The sequence below is a fragment of the Musca autumnalis genome, unplaced genomic scaffold (assembly GCF_047663935.1).
Source record: "Musca autumnalis isolate F117 unplaced genomic scaffold, ASM4766393v1 scaffold_2, whole genome shotgun sequence".
Classification (NCBI taxonomy): Eukaryota; Metazoa; Arthropoda; class Insecta; order Diptera; family Muscidae; genus Musca; species Musca autumnalis.
The window spans coordinates 76,894,333-76,912,045 of record NW_027411755.1 but is presented as its reverse complement, the minus strand read 5'-3'; the positions used below and the strand labels follow the sequence as shown (position 1 = coordinate 76,912,045).

Here is a 17,713-nt window from a genome sequence, read left to right as displayed (position 1 = left end):
TATTCGCGGAATTTACACAAAAATTACAAAATTTTAAATGTAATCCGACTTTTTTTCAAAATACAAGTCTATTTATTTACCCGTCAAAAACTACAAAAAAATAGTTTTAAATAAAAACTTCACGGGAATCAAATGAGACTAAAATTATAATGATCGGGATAATAGTTTGGATGGTATAGCTAAAATAAACACAAATTTGGGTAGGTTAGGTCTAAGGATGCGCGACCATAATTCATTATAGCCGCTTCACTCGGTGACCATAGAAAGAAATAGAGGGATAGATACAAAGGGTTCGTAGTAAAAGAAGAAGATGATAGTGTGGTAGATAGCGTGAAGAATATAGATTGAAGCGAATGAAAATTTGTATGGGTATAGCACGGTGTTCCCAAAGCCATTTACACGAGTTTGAGAAACGGACAAGGGTTGCAGCATCTTCTGATGAGACTTCGGTGAGAGTAGAAAATTCTTAGTCACTAATAGTCTCTGTCTGGTATATCCAAGCACTGGGCAGCGACATAGCAGATGCTCGATCGTCTCTAACTCTCCCTCATCCTCATAAAGCCTACAGAAGTCAATGCCGGTAATTACACCTATCGCGATTCTGATCTTGGACTTACTAAGCAAAAGTAGTGAGAAGGTTCTACGTTTCGATATAACTGTCCAGATAAGTTTAGCCACCCGACACATCGGGTAACAAAAAGTAAATTTTGCTTTGAAAAAATAGTCCAATATTTTCAACTCTAGAATGCATGAGTAACTTTCGCGAATTCGTTGCAAATGACCCCAAATTCTCTTGTCCGATAGGTACAAAAATACAAACATAAAATTCACGAGTTTATAAAGAAAAACCAAAAATTGCAATAGCGTCAAAAGTTCCTAATATGCTACGAAATGGCGCGATTTGAGATCAAATTGGTCCAGAACGCTTTGATAATGATTTTAAATTAGATTACAAAAAAATAAAAATTTTAATGAAAAGCAAATATTTTGTTATAACAGATAAAATTAAAAAATGCATTTCTGAACTTCCATGCATTTGGTGCGGAAACTTTTTTCGCGATAGAGAAAAATTGACACCGTATTTCATAATAGTTTTCCATGCTATACACGGCTATGTGGTGGTATTTTTTTGGTTATAGCCCTAATATACATATAATCACTTTCTGAGTAGATTTATGCATGTCCGTCCGTCTGTCCATGTATTTTTGTTCGCAACGTACAGGTCGCATTTTTTTTCCGATTCAGCTGAAAATTGGGGACTACAATTTTTTTAGCCATAGGAAGAACGCTATTGCTTTTGGTGAAAATCGGTTCAGATTTGGATATAGCTCCCATATATATTTTCGCCCAATTTCACGTATTTGCTGCACCAAACACGCTATATACGTCCGATTTCGATGAAATTTGGAATGTGTGACTAAATTCGGTCTAGAAATAAGTGTCCCAAATTATATCAAAATCCGTTCAGATTTGGATATAGCTCCCATATATATTTTCGCCCGATTTCACGTATTTGCTGCACTAAACACGCTATATACGTCCGATTTCGATGAAATTTGGAATGTGTGACTAAATTCGGTCTGGAAATAAATATGCCAAATTATATCGAAATCGGTTCAGATTTGGATATAGCTCCCATATATATTTTCGGCCGATTTCGCGTATTTGCTGCACCAAACACGCTATATAAGTCCGATTTCAATGATATTTGGAATGTGTGACTGAATTCGGTCTGTGAAAAAATGTGCCAAATTATATGGAAATCGGTTAAGATCTGGATATAGCTCCGATTTATATTTTACATATTCGCAGTGGTGTAGGGTATCATATAGTCGGCCCCGGCCGACTTTGATCCTTTCCTTACTAGTTTTTAATCTTTATATATAAAACTCAATTGTTGGTAATTGAATCAGTTGAAAACGGCTAGAGCGATTTGGATAATTTTTTGTGGAAATGTTAGTCATAGTGCAGTTTAGGTTTTTATGCAAAGAAAAATTGGCCACGCCCACTTTTCCGCCCACTTTTTTAAATATGTTATATCTACGAAACTACTAAATCGATTTTCCTGAAACTTTCAGCGAATGTACAGGGTTGGTCCCCGATAAAAATAGGCTACATATTTTTTGACTTTCGGATCGGGCGGGTACCTCCCCTATGCCCTATTTTTGTAAAAATGCAATATTTTCAACAAATAGGAATGTATCGGTTTGGGAATTTATTTGCGAGTCAATGGCTATTGTGTCTCCAGCCTTACGTACTTATTTTGTGCCTCAAGATCCGACCACGCTCACTTTCTAATTAGGTTATATCTACAGGGGATTTTCAAGAAAATCGCGATTTGTCTAAACTTTTAAATCTTTATAAATAAAAATCAAATATCGTTCGTTGGTAATGGCATCAGTTGAGAACGGCTGGACCGATTTTCGATTTGGGTTTTTATGCAATGAAAATTTGACCATGCCCACTTTTTTCCATTTTCTATTTTTATCATTTCTACAAAAACTACTGAACCGATTTTCCTGAAATTGCCAGGGAATGTACAGAGATGGTCTCCGCTTAAAATAGGCTACAAATTCAGTTGAATTTCGGAAAGGGCGGGAACTTCCCCTATACCCTACTTTTTTAAAAATGTTATATTTACAATAATTACGAATGTATCTATTTGGAAGTTAATTTGCGAGTCAATTGTGGTTGTGTCTCCGACCTTACCTACTTTTGAGGAACCAAAGACTTGACCATACCCAAAAAAAAACATTGTTCCACAACATCCCATACGGGACAAGGGAGACTTCTCTCATATCAATGAGTGCACCCCGATTCATATTTAGCTCAATGATATGGGACCTACTTTTTATCGCCGAGTCCGAACGGCGTGTCTTAAGACACCACTTATGGAGAAGTTTTTCAAGGTTGAAATACTCAGGAAATGTCGCCAACATTACTGAGGGGTATTTTGCCACCGTTGAAAAATGTTTGATGTCGCCTGGCCGGGGAATCGAACCCCCGACCTTCTGCGTGCAAGGCGGGCGTACATACCATTGCACCACGGTGGCACCCGTACCATACCCACTTTTTAAAATATGTTACATCTACAAAACTACTGAACCGATATTCGTGAAAATGTCAGGGAATGTACAGGCATATTTTCTTGAATTTTGAAGAGGGCATATTTAAAAAAACGCCTTACCTTTATGAATAAAAATCAAATGCTGTCATAACCAACTTAGATTTTTTGGAAAGAAAAGTTTACCACGCCCCCGAAAACAGGTTACATATTTTATTGAATTCCAGAGGGGGTGGGGTACCTCCCCTATGCGATATTTAAAAAAAAAACGTTATATTTGCAAAAATTATGTATGTATCGGAATAAAAATTTGCGGATTAATCTACAATCTAGGTACTTCTTTGGGGCCTATAGGCCCGACCAAGCCTGTTTTTGTTTAGTATGTCATAACTCCAATACTACTGAAGGGATTTCCATAAAATTTGCAGCAAAAGCTCAATGTTTGCCGTTGTTATGTGGGGTACCTTCCCCATGCCTTTCTGTTAAACGCTATATGTATAAGCCAAACTTATGATTATATCGGTTTCAGCATACATTTTGGTAGGCAATGAAGTTGTGTGCACCCTAGGACCGGACCAGGCCCACTTTTTTAATATGTTATATCTTGAAAACTGATGACCACGCCCACTCTTTTCAAAACATTATTTTTCCAAAACTACTGAACCTAATTGTCAGAAAATATTCAGGTATGTCCCGTCGTCCAAAATGCTATATATTTGTAGACAAATTTCGGGGCCTATTATTTTATAATCGGTGAATTTGTTAAACTTATGAGTGCATCAGGTTGCAAATTAGTTTTCGAGACAACGGTGGTTGTCGCCCGATCTAGAAAAACTATATATTTACAAATGTACTTAAATGGTGAGGTTCAACGGTCCATCAGCCATGAAAAGCTAAAACATATATGTCTAAATAAGCGGGAGAATTCGATTTTTTTAACTTTTATTATTAGATCACTTTAGGATAAAGACAGTGACATGGACGATAATAAATCCTAAAAGGCACAAATTGGCGAAAAAACCGACAAAGTCCGTAAGAGAAAAGAAAGGTTACAGACAAAATCTGTTGATACATTTAAAATCCTTCTCGGTTTGACAATGGACCGAAGAAGTGAGGTAGAAAATACCTACTTTTGAATTAAAACTCATTACGATGGGCCAGCAACGCGGACCGGGGTCTGCTAGTTTGTATATATTTTTGAAATATAATTTGGACGCTAAGATGTAGCATCGGCTGCATCTAAGCATTATAAAACCTATAAAACGTCGCTTATTTGCGCAAAGTGCTTACAATTTTATTCCGCATCCGGTTTCAGTGTCACTATGAAAATCTACATCGACATACGTCTGCTTGAAGGGGATCAATCAAGAACCGTGGATGTAGCATCACACACTATTTTTTGGGTTAAAATGAATGTAGCTCCCTTTTCAGTGAAGTTTTTAAGGGGTCGATTATGGATAGCAAACCAACTCCAGTTGCGTTGCCTACAGCATATTTAGTAACATCATTTTCTATTTCCGCATTAAAATTTTTACTTTTTACAAATAAATTAATAGCTAAGGATTCAAAAGACTGATATTGATTGAATTTGACCGTATTTTTATTCATTGTAATTGCATTTTCTCTTCTGGCAACGCAACTACAGTTGAGTTGCTATCCATAATCGACCCTTAAATCTCTATTTCCGCAAAAACGAAGATGCTGCACTAGTTTATCGTTTGCAGTGGAAACGGCGCGCAGAATACGCTATAAAATGCGCGATATTTTCAAAAACAATTTTAGGTGATTTTCCTACCTTGGAATTTCTCGTATCTCGCGTTTTAGTAGATGGATTTTCTCGAGTAATGATTTATTAGATCCGCAACGTAAAAATCTAAAAATGTGCAACCAAGTACAAGAAAATCGAATGACAATTGTAAAAATTAGGCCTAAAAAATAAGATTTTTTTTTGAAAAATGTTCGCACAAAATATTCGTATTTGGATCTAAATTTCTGTGAACCTGTGTAGGCTACATTCACGCGGAACGAAATTAGAAGATATTTTCAAAAAACACCTAAAATAAATAAAATCTGTCTTCAAAATGTCAGCATAATTTAGGGATAGACGCAGACCAAATTTTAAAGTGTTATACATTGATAAAATGGTCCTTATTTAGTTAGCTTCTACATTTACGTTCAAAGGAATATCGTGAAAACTGTGGTTTAGTCACAAATCGAGAGAAAACAAAGAAAGACACTTTGGCTAGGTTGACACGCGTTAAAATTAATCGATCGCCATAAAATTACACATATAAGGTTTTTGGATCAAGTGGAAAAAATTAGGGGGTAGGAAATCAAAAAAAAAAAATTTTTTGGGGTCACCCTAGTATACATTTACCCTCGTTAGTCTAATAGCTGTTATAATTTAGCTTAAATGAGTGCTTGGATTTTTGCTACAGACACTGGTGCCAATGCCTTCCGCCATCTTGCATTCATATGTGTACATTGCCACACCGTCCAGAGCAGAGTTACTTACCTCCAGCCAAAATAATTCTGCTTGGAAAAAAATACGGAGAGTGTATCATACCTGAAAGTGATGGCCATATAAACGCTGATGTGATTCAATTTGAATATCAATTAAGTTAAAAGACCTTCGCATGTCCAAAATTCGAAACCTGCCACGATCCTGATTCTCGGTGACTAAAAGACGACCCCGCAGCCCAGGGACGTAGCCAGGATTTCATTTCGGGGGGGGGGGCGCCACCTGACCAAAATTTTGAAAGTTCATGTTTGCGAAAATTTCTAATTTAGTAAAGACGTAAACCTTATTTTAGACTTATATTACTGATGAAATAATGTTCATTACTATATTTTAATTAAAATGACGTAAGACTTCTTGGCCAATGACCCTTGTCTTTTTGACAATATATCAGAGTTAATATATGTTCAAAGCAATGGATATATTAATAATCGCATATATTTTTGGGTGTATCATTTATGAAATAACTCACAACTACCGTGAATGTTATGTAATTCAGTGATATCACTTCGGTAAGACCAAAAGAAAGAGTATACAATCGAAAGCCTTAGAAATATCTTAACATTTTATTTTGTTGTTTACATGGAATGTTAAGGACATTTCCTTCGTTTCCTACTTCACAAAAGTTCAAAATCACGGCTTCAATTTTCCACTCGAATTCTATTGAGCTATTTATGGAAGGAAAATGGGATTAGTAGAGAATTGATTTATGCAGAGGGAACGTTCGGATATCATGGCGTTATCCAGTAATATTTTTTATATTTACAGGTATATTTAAGAGTTATATAAACAAAGGGGGAAAAAACGCCGAGACACGTGTCTTCTTTTTTGTCTTTATCACGCTGCCGTTGTTATTGTCATAAAGAAACCAATTGTAGTTATTTCCCTAAGTATATTTTGGTGTTCAATCGTACATTTTATCGCAAAAAATTTCTGAAGGCTGATTGTGGTTTTCGTGATAGAGAACTAATGCTGAGCAATAGTGAGTCTATCCATGATCAAATTCTAGCACCCAATCGGGGGACAATCGTCGGACTTCTCTTACAGAAATTCTGGTTTCCTATCGTGGATCTTCTCATAAGTTGATCAGGAACTAGGAAAACTCATGTCTTGTCAGTCTTGAATACTTTTAAAATGAAATTCTGGCGCCCAGAATTTTAGCGAAAATCCATAAACACAATTTTACCCAATCTAACCTTTTTTTACTCTCAGCCTTTAGTCAAAATGTGCCTCATCGAAATAATGGTTTTAAGGTCAAAGAGTGTTTGGAAGAAATGTGTTTCAGAAAATTTGGAGCCCACTTAGCTATGTTCGTCCATCTGGGTGGCTGCCTGGAGAACACGATAATTCTCGAACAGATCAACCGATTCTGTCCAAAATGTTGCCTTAGTGATATTTTGTCCAAATTTCGATCAACTTCGAATATGGACAATATCGATCCACTCTTTCGATATCCTTCCACAGAGTATTTCTAAAATTTTTCAGAGAAGTGCAGTTTAAGACCTCTCTGGATAATTAGTAAATATGGCTTCACTTCCTGTATGCTAATAATTTAGTTATAAGTAAAAATATGAAATAAATAAATTAATAAATAAAACGACCTCTCGGGAAACGCTTTGCTATTTTGCAACAAGCGTTCTCGGGTCCCCTATTACTACAGTACATGTTTTTTCAGGGGCAAGTCCATACTTCCAGAGAAAATGGCCCGAAAGCTGTAATGAACACCTAGGGCAATCATGTGTAGTGGTTGGTGTGCACGACAACTTTAGCGCGATATTTCTGCGAGCCTTAGATAAATTTCGAAGATGGTGATTTTCTGTCTACTCCTTTTGGTATTTTTCCTCAAATGTCAAGAATTTTAACTAAAGTGGAATGTGCGATTTTTCTTGAATGGAGCCACAGATTTGGACCAAACTTTGGATTTAGTAATATTTTGTCGAAACTTAGTTTAAGCTCGAAAATTAACTACATTGGTGAAGAACTGAAATGACTGGTGGGCGCAATATCTTTTAAAACGAATGCCCCCAAATTAATATCTACTTCTAAAATAAACTATGTTGGCCCGGTCCATTTCTTCAGGTACCTTCTCCGCAACACTTGTGATCAATGATAAAATCTTTATTTTGTTGGCAAGTTCATATGTCCGCAAATGGCTACACAATTCTGAAAATCTCCTAATACATAGCTTTGGGTTAAGGGATTTTGATTGTGTAGCCGTTGTTCGATCTGCCCATAGATGAAAGTTTCAGTTCACACAGGCTCAGGGTATATTCATGTCCGCAAAGCCGACTGATATTTGTTGAGATTTGACGAAGAAGAATCTGTTCCCGAACCGTTTTTTAATTTTGTTTGTCGTCACAAAGTAATTTGCCGAAGAAGGAAAAATGAACATTTCTAAAAATGTGTATCCATTGAAAGTACTTCCCAAAATACAATTCAATGAGCAATCGACAGAAAAATCCCTGAAGATGAAATTCAGTGTAATTTCGAAATATTGGAAATAATATGCAATAAATAAAATATAAACTTTTACCTCAATAATCTTGATTTTATTATCATTCGAAACGTCGAACAAAACATACAAATACGACAGAAAAATGTTTTTTTTTTACAATAGGCATTTACTAATTTGTAGCAAGAGACCAGTTTCAATAAATCTCAACGGGCGACACTGCGGTGGAACAGAATTATATCATAAAAAATGATTGATATGGTTTTTTTTCCAAATTTCAAACATAATAAAGAATTTGTAATTAGGTCTGTACGATAACCCAAAAGTTTGTGCAAATTTGCACAAACTTTTACAAAATGTTGTTCGATAACAAACTTGCAAAGTAAAAGAGAGAGAATTTGGAGACAATTGTGAGAGAATATTGGAGAGTTTTGGAGACTTTTGTTTACAAGTTTTTGCAAGGAAAAATTTTCTTGTAAGAATTTGCAAGTTTGATCAGCTGATTAAAATTCGAATGTTTTGTGGCGGACTTCTTGGCAAAAACAAAAACAAACGTTTGGTTATTAAAATAAATAGAAATAAAAAAGGGGAAAATTATTAAATAAATTATGGAAAACGATGTAAATAAAATAACTTATTTTGTAGTTTGTGGTGACTATTTTTTTATTTTATTATTTATTTATTTATTTAATCTTTTCCGCCAAGATCTTCTTCTTCTTCAAATCACCTGACTTCTTGCAAGTTTTTGCAAATTGCTGTTCGATAACAATCTACAAATTTTTAGCTTCGAGAGAGTAAAATTGGTGGAGAGACGTTACTGAGAACTTGCTGAGGAACTTGCAAGTACTTTTCACTTGCGAGGTTATCGTACAGACCTATTGTTATGATGTTCAAAATAGTTCATTACAAAAACGTGTTAGAAACTATATACAACAATTTAAAATCACAAAACTAAGCAACGATTGTATCTTTTATTGTTGAATTGCTCTTATCAAAAATGTCAAAAACAAAAGAGCGCAAAAATGTTTTTCCTAGATGTTGTTTATAAGCCATAAGTATTGAACTTAATATGCAACAAACGTTCAACAAATACAAATAAACATCTTTTTCTGAACTCAGTAACACTTGCAGTCAGCCTAAAATTACGAATAAGCGCTTAAACAACACCTTAAAACTTAACAACAACTATGCGAAAAATTGCTAAAAAAGCCTAACGTGTTCATTAGTCTTTATACTTCCAAATATGTTGGACAATAAGTTTACCAATGTAGTTCAATAATTCTCTGTAATAGTTCCTCCAAGTACTTTACGTATTTCTTGAAAATTTTAAAACATTTAAAAATTTTATTCAAAAATTAAAAAAATATATAGCATAAGCTAATATCCTATGGGATCGAAAAACATTTCGGGGGGCCCGGGCCCCCCCCTGGCTACGTCGGTGCCGCAGCCTGAGGTTGAAGATTTAGGGTCACGTTCAAAGCAGTCTATAGTTGCTTTTAATTGTTTCGATAATCAGATATGATGGTTTGGACCACGATCGAGCTTAAAAGTTGTACTAGAGCACCTTGTATAATGTCAGACAGTATTGGCAAAAATTTACCACTTAGCTTGAGCTGCTGATAATAGTTGTAGTAGTCAGGGAGAATCAGGTCAATGTGCTCGTAGAAGTGAACACTGAGTGGCATTGACGCAGATCAGGGGCTGGATTCTTGTTGTATGAAAATTTGAAATGAAAAATATTTCCTTTATAATTTTTTTTTCATTTGACAGTTTTCTCCTTTATAAAAGTTTTCATTTCACATTTTCATAGAAACAGAGCCCCAGTTGAAGATTTATTTTCGAGTTCTTTGTTTTTTTTTTTTGATGATGATAGTGAGAAACAAGAGGTTATGCTATTTTGGTTATGTCGTGTGGCTCCAAATCTTTGTTTTCAGTTATGTATCTGCTTATATTGACTTCAAAAGTTTGTCAAAAAGCTCATATAGAAAAATATTCAACTGACAATGTGCGTAAGTTAATTAAGATTTTATCTAGTCTTAGGTAAAACTCATAAAAATATGATACAGCGATACGAGGTTGTAAAAAAGGTCATAAACCTATTGTACACACATCATCTAAATGGATTGACATGGTATTTCGGATTCTGATGGCCTGCTTCACTAAGACGATTCGAATACGAATTCGTTCGAACTACTACTAAACTTCGGTTTTTGAAAAACATTTGATTCATTTTTGTTTTCAATCAAACAAACATTTTCTACAAAAACAGGATTTTTTTAGTAATTCGAACGAATTTGAATTCAAATCGTCTTAGAGAAACAGGCCATGAATGGGCAGAACATTGGTATTAAACCTTGTTTAAAAGAAAGTGATATTCTTCAGTTAGCTTGGAGGAAGAGCTTAGGACAAAAGAAAACTAATTGTGAGATGAAAATTGTTATAATGAAATTAATTACCTGTTTCTCTTAGACGATTTAAATTCAATTTCGTTCGAACTACTACCAAACTTCTGTTCGTTGAAACATATTTGGCGCATTTGTGTTTCCAATCAAATTTTTTTTACAATAACTGGAGTTTGGTTGTATTTCGATCGAATTTGAATTAGGATCGTTTTAGAGAAACAGGTCATAAATGTCAAATGATAAATATTATAAGAAAATTGGTTTGTTTCAGTACTGCAAGAATCTACTAATTTGTACTATTTTTTCCGATAACATAAAGGATAAAATGTAATCGTAGTAAAAAATAGTAGCTTCTTGCAGGTTCTGGAACAGAGCAAATATTTGTCATTCCACATTCTCATAAAATAAGAATAAGAAACCTGTTTTTTCCTTTATAAAAGTTTTCATTTCACATTTTCATAGAAACAGAATTGAGTCCCAGGCCATGCTCTGGGAGCAAGTTCATCATTATTGCTCTACTAAACAAGTTTGTGCCACTGTATTTTTAAATAAAATAATAACAAAATAGCAGAACATGTTAAAACAAACAAAAAACATACCCATAAAGGGTGTTCACAAATAAGTGCACCGAAATGTTTATTATATGCATGACTTTGTCAGTAATAAAAGAATTTATTATTATGCATTGTTTTTGTAAAATGTTTATATATACACACATCCATCGAGTTGATCGTTCGACCGACCGTTCATTCAGTTCCGTTGCGCAGCGATATGAGTTTCAATTTTATTTTTACTTTGTCTGTCTCATTCGTGAAAGGTGTTCCAAAAAGCACTAGCCAATTTTTGTTTTTGTGATTTTTGCGTTTGCTTTGACTGTGAAACTGAACGCATTCCGGCGGTCGTATTTTCTGCACTTAAGCAGCAACAAAAATCGGAACGGCATGGTTTCTACATTTTGTTAAGAATTATCAATACAGTGTAATTTGTTAGAAATTTTGAAATAACCAATAATTCCTCGCCCATATCCGAAAATAATTGTGTTATAAATTTTATTTACCTGGTTCTATGGTAAGCCCTTACACAGAGCGTTGTTTTCCGGACTCCATAAGACAAAACATTGTTCAGCTGTGGTTCCACCTCACAGCAAAACCACATCCAATTTTTCTAGTTATTTCGACTGGGTATAACTTCTCTATAAATGGTCGCACTATGTTCTACAGCTACAGCTATAAAATATTAGTTAAGATATTATTGGACTAACAATGTATGTCGCCTCCTCTCCCGTTGTCCTATCAAGGATGTTCATGGGAAATAACTTGAATTCTATATTATGGAAGCAGTCGTATAACAAAGCAATATACCTATGCGTTAATTTATAAATCTGGACAATTTTAAACTACCTGGTTGAATGATATTTGTGAACCCCCATATTTCAAATAATTTGAAATGTCAAGGTCAATGGTTTGTTAAACACGCACCACTGTGCATAATTTAATGCTCAAAAATACCTTTGAAAAGCACAACTGAAATACTTTTCAATTTGCATATACTATGTTGTAGTAGCTAACAGATTCTGACCATTTTTGTCTTCTTATTTGAGAATTTCTCCGCACACAGTCAGTCATTAGAAAGGTCTGTGGTATTTCCGATAAGCAGCATGCAAGTATGTATTAACAGTATCTGATAGATTTTCTCCAATTGAAACGTGACTAAGAAGCAAAAATCCCAATATACTATAAAACACAAACGCTCTCACCATCAGACAGTCAGACAGAGCCACCCAACCTTAATCGATTTGTTTACACATTCGCTAATGCTCGCTTTTCAATAAGCAAAAAACAGCAGCAGCAGGTATATGTGTTATGGAAAATAACATTGACATCTATATCCGCCGCCTTGCTCTTGTCTATAGACCCCCCTCCTTCCCTTAACCATGAGCCACCACCATTACTATAATGTAAACAATGCAACTGACGCATGGTGAATTGAATCGTAACAGATTTTCCACTCAAACTTCGGAAGTTGCACACATAGCATTTCGTGTTTGAGAGTATAAGAGCGCTAAACATAGACACCATGAGATTGTTTGGAAAGTTGTGCGCACGCGAGAAATGTGAACCTGCTATTTTAAGGACATGAATTTCTTCTAGCCATTGTACTCAGGCGACAGGCGGCAGTCAGTAGGAACATTATATTAGCTACGGAAACAACACCACAACTGACGACCGAGCAAACAGCCATCACAGAACGAACAACCCTCAAAATTGTTTGTGATTTTTTTTCCTTTGAGTACGGTGTATTGTTTTTCCTTTCCATAAATGAATTTATAAAGAAATTTTGATGTGATTATCTTTTAAACAATTCTGGCCATCACTAAAACGCGTTATAAGTTTTCGATTTTAACAACAAATTTGCAAATTTCTTTTGAAGCGAACCGCAATCAAAATTCATTTTCTGTGATCAAATCAATTTCAGAAGAGACAACAAACGAAGGCGACAAGGGCAATGACGACGATTTTATACCCACACCCCTAAGGCTACTGCAGAACATGTCAAGGCGATTACGCGACAGAGGAATATATGTTGTCATCGACTTGGTGGAATCATTGGATGAATCATTAGTAGTAGAAATTATTAAACGGAAGTTTCGTTCGGTAAAGAGTTAACGGAAGTCGCGCAAAATTACGCAATACGTCCAGTCGTCCAGTTAGTGTTCGTACGGGAAATGTACCAGTGTGCCAGCCAGTGAGCCTTAAGAGTGCTGGAGATATCATTATGCCCACAACTGATGCCCGTCCCAATAACAATGGCACTGCAACAGGCAATCGACGTTTCGAAAAGCCAGCTGACGACGAATGGATTACCAGTGGCGGACTGGGTTCCAGAGATGCTGTTTTGGTATTTCGAACAACGGTTTTAAATTCACGGCCACATCAGCTGCAACATCATGTAAGCCGTTCAAGTTCGAGTGGAGCTTGTGTTAAGGTAGGCGACAACGAAGAAGAAGGTGAAATTTCTCCGAACAAGAATGCCACAACATTACGCAAAGAAAATTCCAAAAGTAAATCTACTTCTAGTCTCAGCTCAGTGATTATTAACAAGGCAGAATGTAACGAAGCTAACGAATTACAACAACATCGAAGAGTCGGCACCAGTATTCGCAACTCACCAATTAGCAAACATAAACGTTGTGTTGTTTCAATACCAAAGCATTTAGACAAAAAATTATGGGATTCAATGTCATCGAGTGATAATTCCATATCTAGTGATGGCAACGATTCAGAGGATAATGAAAAGGAAGTGTCTTCTAGCAAGCGATCTTTTGTTAACAGGTCCCGTACCAATGTCACACAATCATCGGAAAATGAGCTTGACAACGATAATGAACAAGAAAATGAACACGAAAACGATGGTGATGGGGATCACACTACTGCCGCCCTGGATATGCCTGCCACAAATCTCAAGTTGACCTATAAATTTCTTCAAACCGAAACAAAGTTACTGCGTAAAATATTTGCACGACATGGCCTTACCGAAGCTGAGGACGATGAATCCTTTAGCATTCTATGGACTGGAATACACATGAAACCTGATATGTTAAGAAATCTATCCCCATATCAAAGGGTCAACCATTTTCCGCGATCGTACGAGCTGACACGCAAAGATCGTCTCTACAAAAACATCGAACGTATGCAACATTTGCGAGGTATGAAGCACTTTGATATTGTGCCACAATCATTCCTCTTACCTTTGGAGTATAAGGATCTGGTAACGGCTCACAACAAATGTCGTGGTCCCTGGATAGTTAAGCCGGCTGCATCTAGTCGCGGACGTGGTATTTTTATCGTCAACTCTCCCGATCAAATACCACAAGATGAACAAGTTCTGGTATCGAAATATGTGGCAGATCCGTTGTGCATCGACGGACATAAATGTGATTTACGGGTGTATGTTCTAGTCACGTCCTTTGATCCACTTATTATCTACCTTTACGAAGAGGGTTTGGTGCGATTAGCCACTGTCAAGTATGACTTAGACGCTGACAATCTATGGAATCCTTGTATGCACCTGTGCAATTACAGTATTAATAAATATCATACCGACTACATCAAGTCGAATGATGCTCACGAAGAAGATGTGGGACATAAATGGACGCTGTCGGCCCTATTAAGACATTTAAAATCTCAAGGTTGTGATACTAATATGTTAATGGCTAATATAGAAGATTTAATTATCAAGTCGATATTCTCCTGTGCCCAATCCATTATATCGGCATGTCGTATGTTTGTTCCGAACGGGAACAATTGTTTTGAGCTTTATGGTTTTGATATACTTATTGATGATACGCTGAAGCCATGGTTACTCGAGGTGAATTTATCACCGTCCATGGGTGTTGATAGTCCGCTGGATGCTAAGGTCAAATCATGTCTAATAACTGATCTTTTAACGTGTGTCGGAATTCCCGCCTATAGTCCGGCTATGCGGGCCCACTACGACAGTCGTTGGACACGTTTTCGTAGTGTATCTCACAATAGACGTACCAATTCAGCAGAACCAACTGGCGTCGGTGTGGGAGGTGGGGGTGTTAAGCGTTCTTCTGTCAGCACCTCGGCTTGTAAGAATTTAACATTGGAAGAACAGCGTATAATTCGTAATGTTCGTTTCCAAAATGCTCGCCGTGGAGGCTTTGTGCGCATATTTCCCACGGAAGATAGTATGTCTAAATATGGTAATTTCTTAGATTCTACAACGGGTATACCAATGTCAACTCCGGTATTGCAAGGTCAAACCTTTCAATCGACAATGTCGCAACATAATTACAATCAACTCATATTCCAACAATTGTATGGCGCAAAACAGAATGGTGACATTAAAGAGGGAAATTCTTTTGAAGAACGAATGGGGCAATATGAACGGGCCCTAGAAACAGCATCTCCCATATGCTTTGATACCAAGCGCATTGAGCCCAAATGTGAAGAGGAGGGAAAGAGATTGCGAAAACAGGTACTAAAATTAATACAAAACGGCTCTGAGCTTACACAACTGCAGGCACGCCAAAGTTTCAGCACTTATCTCGAGGCAATTTTGCGACGTCTGGTACAGGAACCCAAAGACAGCCATGAAAAGATAATTTTAAAATTTCTAAATCGTGTGGGAGGTGCAGTCAAAGCCCCTGTTTATTTTAGAAATCCACAAAATTTTGGAGCTGCGAGTAAGGCTCGTTCTGCCATGGTGGCTAAATTGCTTGGCGATTTCCTCGAACAATACAATCGTGACACTGAAGCCTATGTGGATTCTTTCGATCACATTGCTATGATTCCAACTAGTCTTTTCCTTGAATTTTTATCACAAGCCCAGGAAGCTGATCTAGAAGCAGTTTTGGGGCTTCATACTAATATTACAGGTACCATGCCATATCTCTATAACAGATGTGGCTTATCTGTTCCAGCGACTCCCCCTATTCCCTCGGGTCTACATGGTTTCCTGAAAGCTTTGCCCGCTATGGTTTTGTGTGGTTCTGGGGCTCGTGATTTTAATAAATCGGATGCCTATTACCGACCGTCGGCCACTGGTGAGAAAGAGGTGACCACAACAGCCACCACTAATAGCAGAAAAGATCAAACTAGGAAATAATAAGCAATTCCCCCCTTACCCCGCCCAAAAACGTCAACTGAACTCGTGAGCTAATTCACTGGACATGATGATAAAAGCTTTACTAAAATTAAAAAAGAAACACACACACACAAACCTTCTTCAGGTGTCATGTGATACATACGGGAAATCGAAAATGCTTTGAGGCCGCTCGCTCGTAAGTGATGATTAATAAATGCCTACAATGAATCTTATCTTAATAAATTAATTAATAATTAAATAAATTCTAAGTTTAAGCACACATATTTTTAGCTATTCCATATTTTTTTTAAATAATAATAATAAAAGTAAGTAAAAAGATTTTTAAATGAAATTTCCCCCCAAAAATATATAATATACATAAATTTAAAAACAAAACTAATATTTATAATAAAAACGACACTAGTCCTTTTTGAATTCTTAACTAAAAAACAAATATCTTTAGCTAATTGTATTGTAAACACACACACACAAAGATGAAGATGAAACAAAATGTATTTATTTTTTTAAAAATTTCGTAATAAAAAGGTTCATCTATTTGCGAATATTTTGCTTAAAAGGATATCTTGTTGTTTTCATTTTATTCTGTGGGTAAGTAAGGATGAATCGTTTTTAGAATGTACATATATTTCCAAATTATTTAATTAATTTAATGCACCATGCGTCTGAACCAACTTTAAATGGAAAGTGCTTGCACCTGGGAAGTTTTTGCGGATTCGGAGACTTGCGGTTTTGTTTTTTTAATATATTAAAAAGTCCTCTGGCGATTTTTTGGTTTTTTGATTTTTCTCATCTATAAACATTTCAGAATACGCAAAAACTTCCCAGGTGTAAGCAGCTTCCATTTAAAGTTGGTTCAGTCGCACTGTGAATGCGTTTGGCCGCCAAAATGTTTTAATCGTAGAAAAAATTCATACATTCATAGGAACAGTTAAGCTGAAAACGCATCCAACGTTGGAGTAAAGTTTTGTGTTGGGAGTTGAGAAAAAACAACAACAACAAGGCGACGCCGTCACCAAAGTCCAGCGTTGATCTGTTTGCCGGCATATATTTCAAATGAATTTGAATTTTTCGGCATCATGCCCAACAGTGTAAAAACTGCCAAAACGGCACAAGGCTTTACCCAAACGTTGGTTGTGTTTTCAGCTTTAGTTATGCAGATATGCGTTGACACCTACATGTAGTCGACTGTCTCTTGTTGCTGTTGTAACAGCATATGATATGTTTGCAAGTTCGTTTTTCTGCATAATATGGCTCTCGGAATGTGGCACCGTTCTGGGAATGTTCTAGGAATGTGGCTGGTTCTATGAGTTGTAACCACAAAGATACTACAGTTAGTTGGGTGGGTTTGGCAGGACAGTTGAAAAGGTGCAGTGTATCGTGCGGGCCTGTGTCGCATGCTGGGCAGATGTTTTGCACAGGATCATTAATCCTTGCCCTATAAGAATTTAGGCGGCTGCACCATCGAGCGTAGTTGAGCCCAAAACTATTCTGGTTTGTCGTGCAAGTGACGTTCCTCAGCTGCGAAAGATGTGGGATGTCCTCAGGAGACCGCATTTAAACAATAGTTGTTTATGGCATCTGCGACTGCATCTATGTGAATGCTATTTAAATCTACTTGATAGGCTTACTAAGAACCTCTTAAT

The 17,713-nt window shown here is 36.4% G+C and overlaps 1 protein-coding gene and 1 long non-coding RNA gene across 4 annotated transcripts in view; both read left to right on the top strand.

Annotated features, from left to right (window-relative positions):
* TTLL5 (Tubulin tyrosine ligase-like 5) overlaps positions 1 to 16,629 on the top strand; it is a 54,162-nt gene extending 37,533 nt beyond the window's left edge. For 2 of the 3 annotated variants that reach the window (XM_073968033.1, XM_073968034.1), the window contains one exon: positions 12,912 to 16,629. In XM_073968033.1, the coding sequence (XP_073824134.1) occupies positions 13,212 to 16,070 (2,859 nt within the window). In that variant the 5' untranslated portion in view covers positions 12,912 to 13,211 and the 3' untranslated portion in view covers positions 16,071 to 16,629. Of the gene's footprint in view, positions 1 to 11,247; positions 11,505 to 12,911 lie in introns of those variants that run through there. The other variant, XM_073968036.1, reaches the window with a different exon arrangement.
* The window catches only part of LOC141394131 (uncharacterized), a 127,194-nt gene that overhangs the window by 76,665 nt on the left and 32,816 nt on the right, over positions 1 to 17,713 (top strand). The window lies entirely within an intron of this gene.